General features: G+C 53.3%; 2 protein-coding genes across 3 annotated transcripts; one reads left to right on the top strand and one right to left on the bottom strand.

Annotated features, from left to right (window-relative positions):
* The first annotated feature begins 6,328 nt into the window (after window positions 1-6,328).
* AP1S1 (adaptor related protein complex 1 subunit sigma 1) lies at window positions 6,329-12,342 on the top strand. The gene is made up of 5 exons (XM_041749881.1): window positions 6,329-6,453; window positions 8,221-8,399; window positions 9,054-9,162; window positions 10,175-10,312; window positions 11,578-12,342. The coding sequence occupies exons 1-5, from the start codon at window positions 6,451-6,453 to the stop codon at window positions 11,623-11,625; spliced, it is 477 nt and encodes a 158-aa protein (XP_041605815.1). The 5' UTR covers window positions 6,329-6,450; the 3' UTR covers window positions 11,626-12,342.
* Window positions 12,343-13,255: 913 nt separating this feature from the next.
* Window positions 13,256-16,327, bottom strand: VGF (VGF nerve growth factor inducible). 2 transcript variants are annotated; one of them, XM_041749876.1, is made up of 2 exons: window positions 16,140-16,327; window positions 13,256-15,636 (listed from the first exon to the last, which is right to left on the bottom strand). In XM_041749876.1, exon 2 carries the CDS (start codon window positions 15,614-15,616, stop codon window positions 13,763-13,765), a length of 1,854 nt encoding a protein of 617 aa, XP_041605810.1. In that variant the 5' UTR covers window positions 15,617-15,636; window positions 16,140-16,327; the 3' UTR covers window positions 13,256-13,762. The 2 variants fall into 2 exon arrangements, with proteins under 2 accessions (XP_041605810.1, XP_041605811.1); XM_041749877.1 differs by lacking the exon at window positions 16,140-16,327 and adding an exon at window positions 15,763-15,872.

Below are 16,327 nucleotides of genomic sequence, written 5' to 3'. Positions count from 1 at the left end.
ATAGATGCACTCTAATTCCTTAACCACCACTGATGGATTTTGGTGGTTTCATGGCTTTTTTATTGTTGTTACCAACAATGCTGAGATGGACATTCTTGCATGTTTATCCCAGTGCACGTGGGCTCCTGTATCCATGGGGTAACTTCTAGCAGCAGGGCTAAGGAGCTATCAAGAATCTCTCAATCCTGCAGTCATGTGACTCTAATAATATAGACATTTTCAAAAGGCACAAAACAGTCAAAAGTGATCATTCTGCCTGGTTAGAATCATACCTCTTCCCAAGCTTAAATAAGGCTTCACAACTTTTCTAAATAAGCCCTCTGCTATGAGTAAAGATAGATTTTAGGCCTCTAACTAAAAGAACCTTCACATTATAATTTTCTCTAATTGTGTTAAGCTTCCTTGGAGCAAGTTTAAATTATGATGTAAATCCAGAAAGGACGTTCATTCACCTACTCGCTCCCCAGCCATTCAACATTTGCTAAAGGCAATCTCCCTGACTCTGTCATTCCTGTTTCATTCCCTGGGGACAGTTAGGGACCCTTTGGGGTACCTCCAACATAGTGCACTAAGTTGTTCAAAAGGGATGCAGTTGTTTGGCATCTTCTCCTTATGGATTCCTCTCTTTGGATTCATCAGGCTTTCTCTTCTCCCTTGAGGGTCCATATAGTTAGAAAGCCCTCAAAACCCAATAAAAACCTGGAAGGAAGGTCTTCCTTTTTCCTTAGAAAGCCAATGGATTAACTCTGCTGGAATTAAAATGTAAACTCAGGAAGGGAGGAAGGGAGGGAGGGAGGGAGGGAGGAAGGAAGGAAGGAAGGAAAGAAGGAAGGAAGGAAGGAAAAGAAGGAAGGAAGGAAGGAAGGAAGGAAGGAAATGTGGGAAGGATAGGGGTAGGGAGAAGGATGGAGGAAGTGGGTAAGGATGGGAGTTAAGTGGTAGAAGGATAAGGGGAAGGGCAGAGAAGGATAAGGGACCAGAATGCATAGTCCACTGAAGCTACTTCGAGCTTTAGAAAGGTGCTCTCAACTTCAGTGAGTGTGTCCTCTTTCGTTTTCAATTCTCTGGCAAGCTCTGTGGGACCAAGATAGAATTAGAACTCACCACAGAACCAGAGAAAGGGGCCCTTAGAAGCGACTTGGCCTACTTCTAGCTGACTCAGAGCAGAAATGCCCACACCAGACACGGCCTGATCCAGTTCACAAGATCACTGAGATTTGTAGCCAAAGCTTCAGCTGGTGCTAAAGTATTCCTCTTCCTGTGCAATCATTCCTTCTTCTTGTACAGATCTCCCTTTGGGCTCATAGTGGATAGCTGGAGTCATGAGAGCAACGGCTTAAGAATTCAGGGGTACAGGGACCCAGAGAGATCTTCTGTTCTCCTTACACCCTGAAAAATATGACCAATTCCAGGCACTGGGCTAGTTGGTGAGAATATATCCCTCTGTAACAGATTTGCTTAGAAACTGAAAGAGTCTCAAAAAGCAGAACAGGTTAGCCCAATTCAACAGTGTATAGTTCAAAAGACCATCCATACATGCTGAGAAGTCTCAGAAGAGAAGGGTTCATCAGAAGCCCTCACCCCCGCAGAGAAAGAGTTTGCTCTGGAAAGTGCCCTATTTAACTGTGCCCTCTGCTTTTCTCAGATATTTTGGGGACAGAGATGATGATACAACTTCACAGGACAAAGCCTGCCCTGCCTGGCTTCACCCGGTGCCCCCCCTCCTCACCCTTCCAGATCTCGCCTCCTCCAACTCTTTAGAAATGAAAAACCAACAAGATCTACTTCCAGCCATCATTACTGCACATTTCTTATAAACCTCACACAGTGGAATTATTTATCTGCCCACGCGTGGGCAATGAGTATGACTCATTCTGTAAATCCCTCCATGGTAAAAATATTCCATCAGAATGAAGCTTGTCAAGGAGACACCATCTGTTTTCCAAGCCACTTTTTTTTTTTTTTTAGGTGGCTCCTCATGTAAGTTTCGTTGTAATAGTAGCAAATACTTATGTAGAGATGAGGAACCAGGCAGAGAGGGGTTGAGAAACTTGTTACTGTTGTTGTTGTTGTTGTTATTATCATTATTACTATTATTACTATTATTACCAAACAGCCCAGGTGCCCCTGTGCTCCTTGTTACACTGTGCTTCCCCTCTGTGTGACATTTGTGAACACAGGTGTCCCTGCCCCCACGTGCCAGCCACCAGCCCATCCTTACACCTCTGCCTTCAGCCTGCACGCCTACCACCACATAGCCTTTTCCTTTATTCCCTAGCCACCAGATGTCGCTTTGATTCCAGTGGAAAGCTTTTCTTGAAGCAAAGCAGCTGTACCCTCAGCCAAAATCTTGCCAAGTTTGAACCCCATACAATTTAACAAGTATTTATTTAAAAGCTTAACTTGATCCCAGATGCTGCGAAGCCCTCTTAAAAGGCACAAGTGATCTTTCTCACTATCAAGTACCTAGGGAGACTAGATGCCAAAAAGCTGAAATGTTATGTGAGTCACTGCAAAAGACGGTGGAGGGGAGCATGGTCAAAATGATCGCCAAGGTCTACACTAGAGTGTCAGGCTCATCAGGAGTGGGTGCTTGCTGGAAAATTCCAGGTTGGATAAGGTGGATTTGGGTCTGTAGGGCAGGAATGGTAGGGCATTTCAGAAAACAGTGTGAACAAAATGACAAAGGAACAATATTGGCAAGTCATGTTCAAGGCACACACCTGAGAAGGAAGTCCCAAGTCACCAGGTTGGCCTTCAGAGCCAGTCAACTCTCCCCCGCTTCCAAACACCCTCTCCTGATCTGGTTAGGCACGTCTGGCCCATGTCTCTTGAGTCAGCCTTGCTTTCTTGTTTATCCTTCATGTCCCAGGATTATAGTCTGCAAGCCTAGGAAAAGGCGGTGACACTGACTACAATGGGAAACCAAGAGAGGGGATGGTTTCAGGGGAAGGTGAAGGAAACAACTCAATGAAGTTTAAGAGGACAATGGAATTTTCAAACAGGGGACCCAGTGTACACTTGTTGAACCAATGTTGGATATCTCCGGCTGTATGTTAGGCACGTGCCAGGCACAGCAGAAACAGCAAAAGAAGACAGTTGATCCTCTAGTAGAAATAATAGATACCGAACATGCTACCACTATTTGCAATATTAGAATATAGCATATTCTGTATTAGAAGATTTAAATATCTAGATTTGATAATCATGGATACCAATCATATCCATGATAATCCATGGATTATTAGTCATGGATCCATGACTAATCAACAAGCACTCTACTGAAGGATGCTGTGAAGAAATAAAAGACGAACAAGATACCATCCCTGGAAGGAGCTTCCAATCCAGTGGAAGAAACAAGGCGACTTACACGCACAGCCGGCAGACAAGATGGCATGCTTAAGGAGTTTACCACTCAGGGCTTTTGAAAAGAGAAACCAACTCTAGCTAAGGGAAGCACCAAAGGAAACTGGGGAGCTTGGGGAATTGCCAGGAGGGCCAGAGAACCAGAGGGAGGTCTTGGCCTAGATACCACACCCCAAAATCACATCAGTGCCCCCACCCTAACCTTCAATGGGCACAGGACATTGCCATTGGTACTGCTGCATCGGTACCCTAAATTTTGATCCTCTGGCCCTCTGCCAGAGTCTTACCTCCCCCTCATCACCTCATTCCTTCCCAGACCAAAGTCTGGGCAGATGCACGGACTGGCAGACATGCCAATGTTGTGGACACAATGAAGGCTGCAAAAGCGAATGTCAGGAAACTTCACATGCTTCCCTGGGAGGTTGTCCTATCTCCCCTTAGACTCTTAAGGTGGGATTCCTGAACCCTAGAAGGAGGGGTTAAAGCCTGGGAGGTAAAAGAGAATAGCAAATACCTACCACGGAAGGTATTCTAACTGTCCAGACTATTAGGAACAGCACATGGTAAGGTCTCAATTGTTCAGTTAAAAAACAAAACAAAACAAACATGGCTACTAATGACATAATCAGGGAACTATGAACTACTTAAAAAATGTGCAAAAAATAGGTGCAGGGGCATGTGGGTGGCTCAGTTGGTTAAGTGTCTGGCTCTTGATTTTGGCTCTGGTCGTGATCTCAGGGTCTTGGGATGGGACCCTTTTTTAAAAAATGGATGCAGAGAGCATCACAAGAGGGAGAAACACAGACCGTAAAATCATAGGGATGAAAGGTTTCAGGCCATCCCTCCAACCACTGCAGGAACCACTGCTACAACCAGATAAGAAATGGCCCGGGGAGGTTTCAGCATGGTTTGTAGGGTGACAATCTGCCATCTGCACCTATAAAAGTGAATCTCCCCTCTAACCCTCCAGACTTATCTTTGACTCTTCCTTCTCATTTACTTAGATGAGTTATCAACGTCAGTTGATTGGCCCATTACAGGCATCTCTCCAACTTGTCCCTCTCCATTTCATCTTTGTGCCTAGATTCCCAAAGATGATCTTCCTGCCTTCCATTTATCCTTTCAAATTGTCCCCTCATTGCTATAAGATTAACTTTCTTAAAACTGCTCTCATCAAGTTATTCACCAGCTCCTGCAACCATAATGACTCCCAACTGCCCTGTGCCTGAACTCTGAACTCCTCCTCTGCAGACACAAGCCAAGTGGGATCCACTAACTCAGAGATTCGCTACATTCATCAGTTGCTAACAGTGAAGAGATCTGGTCCACGGACTTCAAACTAGTATGAACCACTTGAAGTCTAGGACTCCACATGAGCAAAACCTGCATTTCTAACAATTCTCTCATGAATCTTCTCTTTTCTGCAGCGAGGCATACCACGTTGAGACAAGGAATTCTAGAAAGTATCAGCTTTCCAAGGAGTGTAGGAGTTCACATCTCTAGAGCTTCCAAATTTCCATGCACTGTTGCTCAGCTCTCGGGTTTAGGTCTCTGCCTCACGGCTCATTACTTCCTTACCTACAAGCTCCTCTCCCCTCCCGTAGCACATCTCTTTTCATCCCTTTTGCCTTCTGCCCCTTCTACATACCTCCTTTCCTTCTTTTCACTCAGTAATGATTTATCCTTCCTAGCTCCAACAGCGGGCTCTATTGATCTTATTCTTGACCTAAAAAAGGAAAAATACCAAGATAGTTCAGCCAACCTCTAAGTCACCGGCAAGCTGAAGGTATAGACAGAGGAGAAAGGAGACTGATGAAGAAAAAAGAAAAAGTAGAAGTAAGAAGCTGAGAAAGGGAGAAAGTGAACAGCGATATCATCAAGTGTTGACTATCCAGGATACTTTCTATACATCCTCAAAACAGCCCTGCAAGGCAGATATGGCCATCCTCAGTTTTCTAATAAGGAAACTGAGAGCTAAATGACTCACCTGAGGCCAAGCATCTATTAAGGGTCAGAGGCCACACTGCATCCCAGGCAAATTAGGCCCCCTGTCTTGCAAGGATAGCATATTACTTCAATACTTAAGAGTAAGAAAAAAAAAATATAAAATGGAGACAAGGTGAGGCCTTACCAACAATTCCTTCAAGTGCTACTCAAAAGCAATACCGTCATTTTCAACATGAAAAAATGGACGATTTTCTCTTATCCCGACGTGCCAACCACTTTACTTGACCGCGAGGAAACACACACGCGCACAGGCGTGCGTGCTCACATGTGCACGAAAAGTCCATGTTGCAATTCACAGCCTCATTTTTACACTTGTGTCCAGGTGACACCTGCCTCTTTTCAGTTTCGACCGGTGCTACCGGAACATCTCAAAGAGACTCTTTTCAGCTCATGCGTGCTCCTCCCCACCTTTTCCTCTCATCACTTTCATGTCAGCCCCTCCTTTTCTTTTCTTTCCCATCTCCTTCATTACCTACACATTTCTCTTACTTCAGGCGAGTGCCGCATCTAGCAGGTTCTCAGTGCGTATCTATTTTGGACTCCATACTCATGTCACGTCAGCCTCCCCCACCCCCCATCACCACCACGCTTTGTCTAGTCCTCCTCAAGTCAGGGCTCCCTCCCCACATCCAGTTCCCACTCTGAGCCCTTTCCATCGCCCCCGCCCTCCATCAGTCTTCCCTACTGCCTCATAACTCCAATGGTCGTCCCCTCCACCTCTCATTCCTTTTCCCGCCTTTTTCCCCCCAAGGTTCCGAAGCGCGAGGACCTCATTGTCCTCCTCCCCCATCCTCCAACCTGCCCACCAGACGGCCTTGTTACCATGACGACAGAGCTACTCAAAGCTGAAGTCGAGGACCTGGTTGCCATGGCTTCCGCTTCTCCGCCTCCAGCCCCGCCCGCGCGCCCCGCAGCGCTGGCGCCTGCGCAGTACGCCCCTCGAAGGGCCTCCGAGCCGGGGCGGGATGGGGCGGGGCTTCAGGCAAGAGGGAGGGAAGGAGGAGAAAGGAGAAGAAAGGGAGTGGAGCTGGCGCGTACGGTGGCCGAAGAGGGTCGCGCCGAGCCGGAGGCTGCAGGATGGTAGGCTGTGCGGAGAGGGAGGGGAGGGGGAACCGAGGGGCGTGGGCTGCACCTGCGGGGGTCCTCGGGGGCCGCCCTCTCTTCCTCCGGTCCTCGGAGGCCCCACTTACCCGGGCGGGTGGGCCAGCCGGCCTCGGAAGGAACAGCAGCTGGAAATGGCTTTAGGGAGAAGGGGCGGGGAGGAGGCGCATTTGTGGGGCGAGAGGGGGCTGACTAGGGGCGGCGGGACCGTCCCGAGCCTGGGGGAGCGCGCGGGTGGCGGTCCGAGGGGTCCCGACCACTCACTCCCGCAGGGAAGTCCGCCCGAGGAAGAGGGGCGCCGGGGCCTGCCGGCGGAGGGGGCCGCGGGGTTGGCGGGTCACAAGACCCTCTGTTCGGGTGCAGCCCAGAGCAGAGGCTGTGTGGGAGGGGAGAGTTTCCGGGTCCGAGGAGTGGACGTCCTGCCTCGGTTTATCGCCCTGCTCGTCCACAGGCTGAGGTGAGGTGGGAAAGCCAAATGGACTCGAGGTCTTGCTCTCCAGGACCCAGGCTTCGGATCCCCAGACCCCGTGCTCTTGGCTCTCCGTCCCCCGCCCCATTCTCTTTCCGGAGCCCAGGCCTTCCGTCTTCCTGCTGGCTTCCCGCTTCCCCGCCCCCCAGTCTCAGACACGCAGGGCTCCCAAGCGCCCCTCTGTTGCCCTCCCGTCACGCTAGCAGCGTGTCCCCTTCCCCACCACCCCAAACCCTTGATTTCTGATCTAGCCTCCTAAGCAAGTACTGTGTCAGACACCCACGGATTCCAGCCGTGGTAATGTCCAGGGAGGAGCTAACTCCAGGATGTAGCCTGGACCCCCTGGAACTGAAAGCTGGGGGTGCACGGGGTAGTGACGACTCTGCACTCCTCCCCACTCTACTCAGCGTGCAGTTTGTTTCACAAAGCTTCGGGAACCACCCCGGGTGATGGTGTCCTTAACCAAGGAACTGAAAGAGAAATTGGTCACCTGGTATCTGAAGAGGAGTGGGGGCATAGCAAGAGGCACCCTAGAAGGAAAAAAAGAGAGGACTGTCAGTGGCCAGAGGCCTGGATGGCTGAGGAGAGAAGAGGGTGGAATCTACCCCTGGGCATATGACTAGCACTGGAGGGCAGTGTACTGGGGATATCCACAAGGGTGTATGGCCAGGATGGGGTGGAGAATTGAAGTAGCTTCTGGAGAGACAAAACCCTTCATTTCGGCATGGTGGTGGATAGAAAGAAGGACCACAGAAGAAAGCAGACATCTCTTTGACTTCATCTATGAGCTGCTTGTCACTGTACTGGGCATTTGACTGACCTTTGGAAGGCAGAGGTAGGAAACAAGAGATGAAGGCATGATAATAGTGACACCTATTGTGTTCCAATGCTTACCACGTGACAGGCACAATTGCATATATCAACTCATTTAATCCCTCCAAACAGGTAGGTACTTATATTACATCCATCATACAGACCAGGAAAATGAGGCCCTGAGAGGTAAAATAATTGCCCAAGGCAAATTTCTCAACTCCTGGAGCCAGGAGGATTTGAACCCAAATGACAGACTCCAAAGTCAGACATGCCCCCAGAAGTAAAGGCACCTGCTGGTGGGGATACCCAGAGTTGACCAGCAAGGGCTGATTTTTGAAGCCAGTGGGAGCCGTGAATGGACAGGGGTTAGCTGCACTTGTAGGACGCATGTATGACTGTGTTTATGGAGTAAACAAAACCAGGGAACAGAATCTCTGACCCTCAGCTCTGCCCCTGCCCCCTAGATGCGATTCATGCTGCTGTTCAGCCGGCAGGGAAAGCTGCGGCTGCAGAAATGGTACCTGGCCACATCAGACAAGGAGCGAAAGAAAATGGTCCGGGAGCTTATGCAGGTTGTTCTGGCTCGCAAGCCCAAGATGTGCAGCTTCTTGGAGTGGAGGGATCTCAAAGTCGTCTATAAGAGGTGATTTGCCGCCTACTTTCACAGCTATCTGGATCCTGCTTGGTGGGGGTCTGGCAGTGGTTCAGATGGCTGAGAAATAAGGTCAGGGAGAACAGGGAGCTAAGGACATCTGGAGGTCAGTGATGGACTCCAGTTTCCTTCAATTTCCAAACTTACCTTGAAGAAATTCTTTGTTTTGCTCCCCGTTTGTTTTGCTCATGCCTGACACCTACTTTACGCACATACCTCTGTCACCAAGGCCCTATCCTGTCCATCGTACGTGTCCCTTGCAGCCTCATTCAACAGTGATAGATCCTGCACCACCTTTCCCCAAACACGCACACGCACATGCACACGCACACGCACACAGACACACTCTGTCCAGTTCCTTCTCTGAGCAGGTGGATTACTTGGCTCAGGTTTTTGCTGAGTCAAACTGAACAGGTCAGAGGGCAAAAGGGAAAGAGCTTGTGTGTTAGCCTCCGTTTGTGAGAGTCACCAAGAGACAGAGTGAGTTGTCACTATTTGCATACCCTGGGGCCACCCCGCCTATGTCCAATGGACACCAGACCCTGCGCTGGGAATGAGGAATGGGAGGTTTGGGTGCAAGAAGCCTGGATCCTGAAGCAGGTGCAGCAGCCCCTCCAGCTACCCCACGTGTGCCCCTGTCCTCAGATATGCCAGCCTCTACTTCTGCTGTGCCATTGAGGGCCAAGACAATGAGCTCATCACGCTGGAGCTGATCCACCGGTATGTGGAGCTCCTGGACAAATACTTCGGCAGTGTAAGTTTCCCCACCCACCCTGTTCGTACCCAGCAGTCCCCTCTTTCTACCAAACCCCGGGACCCTTCTAGTCTCTGCCTGGAAGATTTAGAAGAGGCAAAGTTGGAGTAGTGAGAACAGTAATTAATTCCCCTCTTTAAACCATAAGCCTATTAGCCATATCCCTTAATCAGCCCAGGGGAGGGGTGTGCACCAGAATCAGTCCATCTAGAGCTCAGCTCAGAAGTCTCAAAAGGACGAAGACCACATTCAGATTTTATCACTGGCTCCTGACTTGACTTTGCATTGGAATATTCTGGAGTGTTGGGGGGTTTTCTTGGTTATTGTTTTTTAATCAGTGACACCTGGGTCCCATGCCCAGCAATTCTGGGTTAACTGAACTGGGGTATAGCCTGGGCATTGATAGTCAGCTCAGATCTTAGATGGGGAAGAGTAATAACTCCATCACATATACCCCACTTAACAGTTTACAAAGTGCTTTCAGGTTCTTGTGTCTGCTCCTCGTTTAATACTGTGAGTAGGTGTTGTTATCTCAATTTTCAGATGAGAAAACAAACTCAGAAAAATGAAACGACATGTCCATCTAGCTGCGTAGTGGCAGAGCCCTGCTTGGAACTCAAGTCTTTCTGCCCATGATCTAGAATCTCTTCCTTCCCTGCGCTGTAGTGCCCAGGGAGAGAGGCTAGCCTGGCCCCTATGGGAACAGTGTCACAGATTTTGGGGGGAAAAGCAGCAGGAACCACAGTCAAGGGTAGATTAGGGCAAGTAATATTTCATGTTCACAGAGAAAAAGGCAAGAGGAGAGAAGGAAAAGTCAAGGTACTAAGGCCTAGGGATTGGTGGTGGTGGCGGAGGGAGGGGGTTGATCATAGACCTGGGGCAAGAGCAGGAAGTGGGAGAAGTTGTCAAGAAGAACGTGGAGCCATGATAAGGAAAGAGGCAGGCGGCTAGGGTGCAGGTGGGATGCAAATGCCCCTTGACACTCAACTCTGCCTTCTCTCTGTCCTCCCAGGTGTGCGAGCTGGACATCATCTTCAACTTTGAGAAGGCCTACTTCATCCTGGATGAGTTTCTAATGGGGGGTGATGTCCAGGACACCTCCAAGAAGAGTGTGCTGAAGGCCATTGAGCAGGCCGACCTGCTGCAGGAGGTACGGGCCCAGGACAGTGAGGAGGAGGAAGCATACCCTCCCTTCCCTGGACACCTTGCCTGCCATCCATGGCTGCCCCCTTCCAGCCGCCAAGGGGGCCCCCCTCCCTGTGGTGTCCCGCCCCCACGGCGCCCAGTTGGCCAGCTTGCCCTCAAGCACTGACTGCTCAGCATGGGAGGTCCTGGTGGCAGGGAGCCCGCCTGTGCCAGCTCTCCCTCCTTCCCCCAAGACCCAGGGTGTTCATCCCAGCCAAATCCCCTGTGTCCCATCCTTCTCTGGGCATTTAGGACTGCTCAGGGAATTGGAGAGGGGCACTTGAGAGATAATTCTTTTTTCCCTGGTGTCTCCCCCACCCCCTTTTTAAACACACAAGGACACGTACACTCAAAAGCCTCTGCTCCACAAAAGCAAAGGGCTGCGGGAGTTTGGGGGTTGGGGTTGAGGGTGCCTGGCTGTTGGTTCTCCCGCTATCCGACACCCCCGCCCTCACCCCATTACTGCCTGCCCCCTCTCTGCTGTGCCACTGCTGAGACTTGGTGCAGGGAGATGAGTCACCGGAATCTGCAATGACAAGCAAGCTGGCCTGAGCTGGCTCTGAGGAGGGGGAGAGATGGGGGCTCATCTCTGCAGAAGGAGAAAGGGCAGAATTGAACTTGCCACTTCACTGGTCCAACTTCCCCTTCACACACACACACACACACACACACACACATACACATACACATGCACACACACACAGTGCCTGGCACATACACCTACCCCTGTTACTAGAGCTCTGCTCAGACCCTAATGACTCATTTCTCTGCAGTATGGTTCACTTTCCCTCAGGGATTTGATGCCAATTTATTACTCCCTGCCCCCACTCTGAATACAAGGACCTGGCCATCTGGCACCTGGCACCCCCAATCTACAGAAAGCAGGCTTCCCACCCCTCAGCCCCAGCTTCATTCCCTTTCCCCCTCAGAGACCAAGAATGAGCCCCCTGCTCCCCAAGCTTCTGGTTTTAGGTTTTCTGGGTGGTGGTGGACTCAACCAGAACCCCCTCCTTACCACAGTTGGCTCTAGAGGGTAGTCCCTGGAGACTGGGCAGCTCCCCTGAAGGGTCCCTAACTGTTCTAGCCTTGAGCTCACTTTGGCTTTTCTCTCCCCTCCCTGTGTCTCTCTGTACTACCCCCCCGCCCCACTCGTGTGACTGTCGTTGTCTTGCCCACATTCCTTGTCTGCCTGTCCTGGTGTCTCTGCGTCACTCTCTGTCCCTGCCTCAGGAGGATGAGTCGCCTCGCAGTGTGCTGGAGGAGATGGGTCTGGCATAGCCCCACCCCCCCGCCTGGGCCTCGTGGAGCTGTGGGGAGCTGGTGGAGAGGCAGGGCGCGAGTGCCCCTTTTCTTGGTGGGACCCAGCTGCCCCTCCTCTGCTGCCTCACCTTCTTTCGGAGTGAGCTGTGGGCTTGGGACCCTCAAACATTCCTTCCCTCCACCTGTATCTCCTCTTTCCCCTCTCCCCAATGAAGGTTTTAGGAGGTAGGAAAATGTGAACAAAATGGGGGTGCTATTTGGCTTTCATTCCCTGCCTTTGAAGAACTAATGTTACCTAAAACTTGTTCCCCTCCCTTCTAACTGTAAATATATAAATACGTCAGGTTAAAGGGAAAAGGTTTTCAGGGCTCTTCTCTTCTCCCTTACCCCATAACCTACCTCCACCCTGCCCCAGTAGCCAGCCAGGGCAGCTTCTCTGCCTGGGGTGCAGGTGGGGGGGATTTCTGAGTACTGAGAGTCCTCATCTACCCTCTTCGTCCTCGGTCCTCGGCTGCAGTGGGGACTCTGTCCAGTGCCAGGGGAGGAACAACATGGTTAATTTTTTTCTAACCTTGCCACTTGAGGGAAGTGAGAGTTGGGGGAAGGGCAGGCTTTATGGGAGACTGTTCCTCCTTCACTCCATGTTCTGGGTGAGTCAGGAGCTAAGGGGTGGGGTGTGGGAAGCGTCTGACTTTATTTCCTTTCTTCTGAAATAAAAGGAAAAGCATTTCTGGACTTTGCCTGCTTAGGTTCTGTGAAGGAAGGAAAGGACCCTGGGATCAGCACTCATGGGAACACTGCCCATTTACCTCCTCCGAAATAGGATTGCCAGAGTTAGAGAAACACACACAACACACACACGCACACACACATATAGAGGACACCTCATTCAATTAGAATAATAATGAATATTTTTAGGATAAGGGTATCCTATACAAATAGATTCCTTGTTTATCAAAAGTGAAAATTTAACTGAGCTTCCTGTAATTTATTTGGCATCCCTATTCCAAAAGGATTTGTCAGCTCATTGCCTCTCTTGAACATGGTGCCTCCAGCTACCCAGCTGCCTTCGGCCAGGGTGGAACAGCTCCTGGGGACATGGTTTCACTCCTGGGAAGTTTCTTTGTGGAAGAGTTCATTCAACTGGTTTAGTTGTATTTGGAGAGAGAAACCAGGGGTTCAAGGGCATATCCAACCCTGTACGTTTACCAAAGTGTTTAGAAGTGGTGAAAAGCGGGGCGCCTCTGTGGCTGGAGGTTCCTCCTCCCTGTTGTAAAGTGCCCAGGACCAGGGAGTATAGGGGGCAGTTAAGGGAGGTGACAGGATGAGGTGGGACAGGGACTGTGAGGAGCCACCAGTACTAAGTGGCTGGAGGACCATGGATAGAACAGCTTTCTAAGTGCCCTGGAGCTGCCCCTCTCTGGGAACCAATGACTACCTCCACCACCTCCAAGCTAGAAGTGGAATTTAGGCTTTCTTAATAGGTACAGGCCATACTCTGCTCTGAAATACGGTTGAAAGTGGTTCCACCACCCTCGCTTTTGAACAGAAGGAGTTGGTTGTTGTGGCTGGCGCTTCCCTCACCGCCCCTTGGGAAGGACCACGGAGGCCCAAGGGGACGGGTGAATAACGGAGAACAAAGTCCTAATAAAATAGTCACTTTTATTTCTTAGCAAAACTATTTCCTCCGTGAGGGGTATTTACAACAGAGAAGGGAAAGAATAGGTAAATTCACAGCGATCTGGAGAGGGCGGAGAGGCTCCTGGGAGGCCCAAAGGGCGGGAGACAGACACTTCTTCACACAATTAACTGGAACAGCTTTTTCCGGTTTCGGACGGGGACGTCCCTAGAGGGACTAGGTAGGGACAGAGGCCCGTAGTGGGGGAGGGAATTCGCTCAAACCACCCGCCCGTCTGGGGTGGCCCTGGGGGCCTCCTCGAGGGAGTTTGGGGAGTTCGGGCTTCGAATCCAGGAAGCGGTCTGCCGGGTCCAGGAGCAGCCCGGGGGCGGGGCGACCCAAGGGCGGGGGCGGGGCCGGGAGGCGGCCGGGGGCGGGGCTGGGGGAAGCATGCAAACACCGAGAGGGGAGGGGTGTAACACGGAGGGGGGTGGCAGCTCGCGCTGCGGCGGCGCGCGGGGGCGGGACCGGGGCAGGTCACGGGCGCCGGAGCAGCACGTGCTCGATATAATTCTCCAGCTCCTCCTGCTCCTGCATCCGGCGCTCCTCCGCCTCCGCCTCCTCCTGCGCGCGCCGCGCCTGGGCCTCCCGGCCTGGATAGTGATGCGAAGGCGGCAGGGCGTGGTGGTAGTGGCGGCGGCGCGAGGTGGCGGGCGGCTGCAGTGTCCGCGGCCGGATGTAGTTGGGAAAAGGGTGGTAGGGCCCGGGGGGAAACAGCTCGTCCTCCTGGCGATCCCAGGGTGGGAGCACCTCGTTCCAGTCGGGCAGCTCCTCTCGGCCGGGGGCGGGGGCAGGGGGCGGGGGCTGCGGGGAACGGGCGTGGGTGGGGGCGGGGGCGGCCCGGGGGTGCGGCACGGGCTCGGGAGGGGCGTTCTTCTTCCGCTTCCGCTTCTCCTCCACCTCCTCGATGATGCTGACCACGTCGTCTGCGGGCAGGTGGAGTTTGGTGGACAGCTCGATGAGGCTGTCGATGGTCTGAGGGTCCATCTCTTCGTCGTCGTCCTCCTCCTCCCCGCCCTCCTCTGCCCCCTCAGCCTCCTTACGACGGTGGCCGGGCATCTCTTCCTGGGAGCGCTTGTCCTCGGCTCCGGCTTCTCCGTCCTCCTCCTCTGCGAACAGCAGCGCGTTCTGCCGCGCCCTCTCCGCCTCCTCCGCCTCTGCCTCCGCCTCCGCCGCCTCCTCATCCTCTTCCCCCACCCTCTCCGCCCCGCCGCGTCGCTCCTGCTCCGCCTCCGCATCCTCCCTCACGCTCTCTCGCTCCTCCTCCTTCTCCTGCAGCCCCCGACCCCCAAGGCCGCGCTGCCGGGCCCCGCCCTGCAGCAAATACTGGAGCAGCAGGTCGGAGGCGAGGTCCGCCAGCCGCTCTTCCTGCGCCGCGGCCTGCCGTGTGGCCTCCGCCTGCCGCCGCCCGGCCTCTACCTGCGCCAGCCCTTGCTGTAGAAGGCGTTCCCCCGCTTCAGAGCCGCCCAGGAGTGAGCTCTCCGGACGGCGCGCCTTGGGGAAAGGGGCGCCCAGGCTTTGGTACGCCTTGGAGAGGGGTGCCAGTGCCTCACCTAGATGTGTTTTGGGGGAAGACACTCCTTCCCCGAACTGGTGGGCTTCAGGAAGGGGCCCACTCTCGGGCATACGCGCCTGGAACTGCGGGGGAGCTGGGGGTGGCAGGGGCGCGCGCTCCGGGACGCGCGCCTGGAACTCTCCCCAGGAAGCGCGCCACACTCGCTCCGGCCCGGGGCTCTCCAGGTTGACTCGGGTCAGCGTGTGCGTGCGAGTTTCCGTCTCTGCTGCCGCTGTCTCTTGCTGGCGCTTGGCGCTGCTCGGACTGAAATCTCGCAGTTCCTGGAGCAGGGAAGCTAGCGCCTCGAGCTCCTCGGAAGGGTCGCCAGCCTCGGGACCGTTCTCCTGAGTCTGAGGGCGAGGCGGGGCCACAGGTGCCTGGGTCTCTGGCGCCGGGAGGCTGTGGGTCTGGCTGCGCACCGTCTCAGTCAGCAGAGCTTCTGCTGCTTCTTCCTTTGGCCCCTGCTGGGAGCCACCGGGCGCGGGAGGCGAGGCGGGGCGGTCAAGTGCCTGCAGCAGCACCGCGGCCAGCGCCCGGGGATCCACGCCCTGGAAAAGCTCTCCCTCATCCTGAGGCTCAGAATTTCGAGCCGTTCGGACCTCTGGGGCGCTAACATCCTTCGGCCCGGGCACTGAGTCCCCAGCTACCGGCTCTTTATGTTCAGAGCTGAGGGGAGGTGGCTGCGCCTCAGGGTGCCCCGGGGGCGCTGCTCCCAACCCCTTGATCAGTAGAAGGTAGCAGAAGAGGGTGGAAGCCGGCAACCTGAGCGATTTCATGACCAAAGGACTGCCGGAGACTGAAAAATAGAAGGGACCAAAGAAAGAGAGGGTTTCTGTAAGAATTTTCCGCTCTCTGATTCTATATCCCCTTCCCCCACCTTTAATCAGGAAATCCAGGGCTTCCCTCATCCCCCTAACCTTACCCAGAAGAGGGACGTTTAGGAGCAAAGGAGGAAGATGTTGTGCCGCTCTCTGGAGTCGTGTAAACGGGAAAACGTCCGCAACCCGCGCTCCCCCCAGTGCCTCCTCGCCCCCTTGCCTAAGCCATCTCACTGCCAGCGCCCACGTACTAAGCAGCTAAGATAAGGGGGGGAAATCTCTGCTCCCTCCCCACAGGACTCCCCGGATGGTGCGTGGGCGACTTCAGCAGCAAGAGAAAAGCGGCGACTCCCCCATATACCAGGGACCCTTACCGGGGGCTCCCCGCTGTGTTTTTAACACCCCCATCCGGGAGGAGAGAGAACCCTCCCTCACGCCCACGGCTGCCGAGGGTTTGAGGGATGGACAGCGGAGTATTTACCAGCTGGTGTCACGATGCGGGAGGTGGAGAAGAGGGTCGGGGCAGGGTGGGGACAGGGGAAGATCGGGACGCGTCCGCCTCGGCTCCGAGCAGTGGCTGGGATAGGAGCGACGGTCGAGTTCTGGCGTCCAGTGGGTTGGGCTCAGCTGGGTCCGCGCGGCTCTGGGCGACTCGCTCGCTCCGGCTTC

The sequence above is a fragment of the Vulpes lagopus genome, chromosome 3 (genome assembly GCF_018345385.1).
Source record: "Vulpes lagopus strain Blue_001 chromosome 3, ASM1834538v1, whole genome shotgun sequence".
NCBI classification, from domain to species: domain Eukaryota; kingdom Metazoa; phylum Chordata; class Mammalia; order Carnivora; family Canidae; genus Vulpes; species Vulpes lagopus.
The sequence above is the reverse complement of the archived record's forward strand: the minus strand, read 5'-3'. Positions and strand labels throughout refer to the sequence as shown.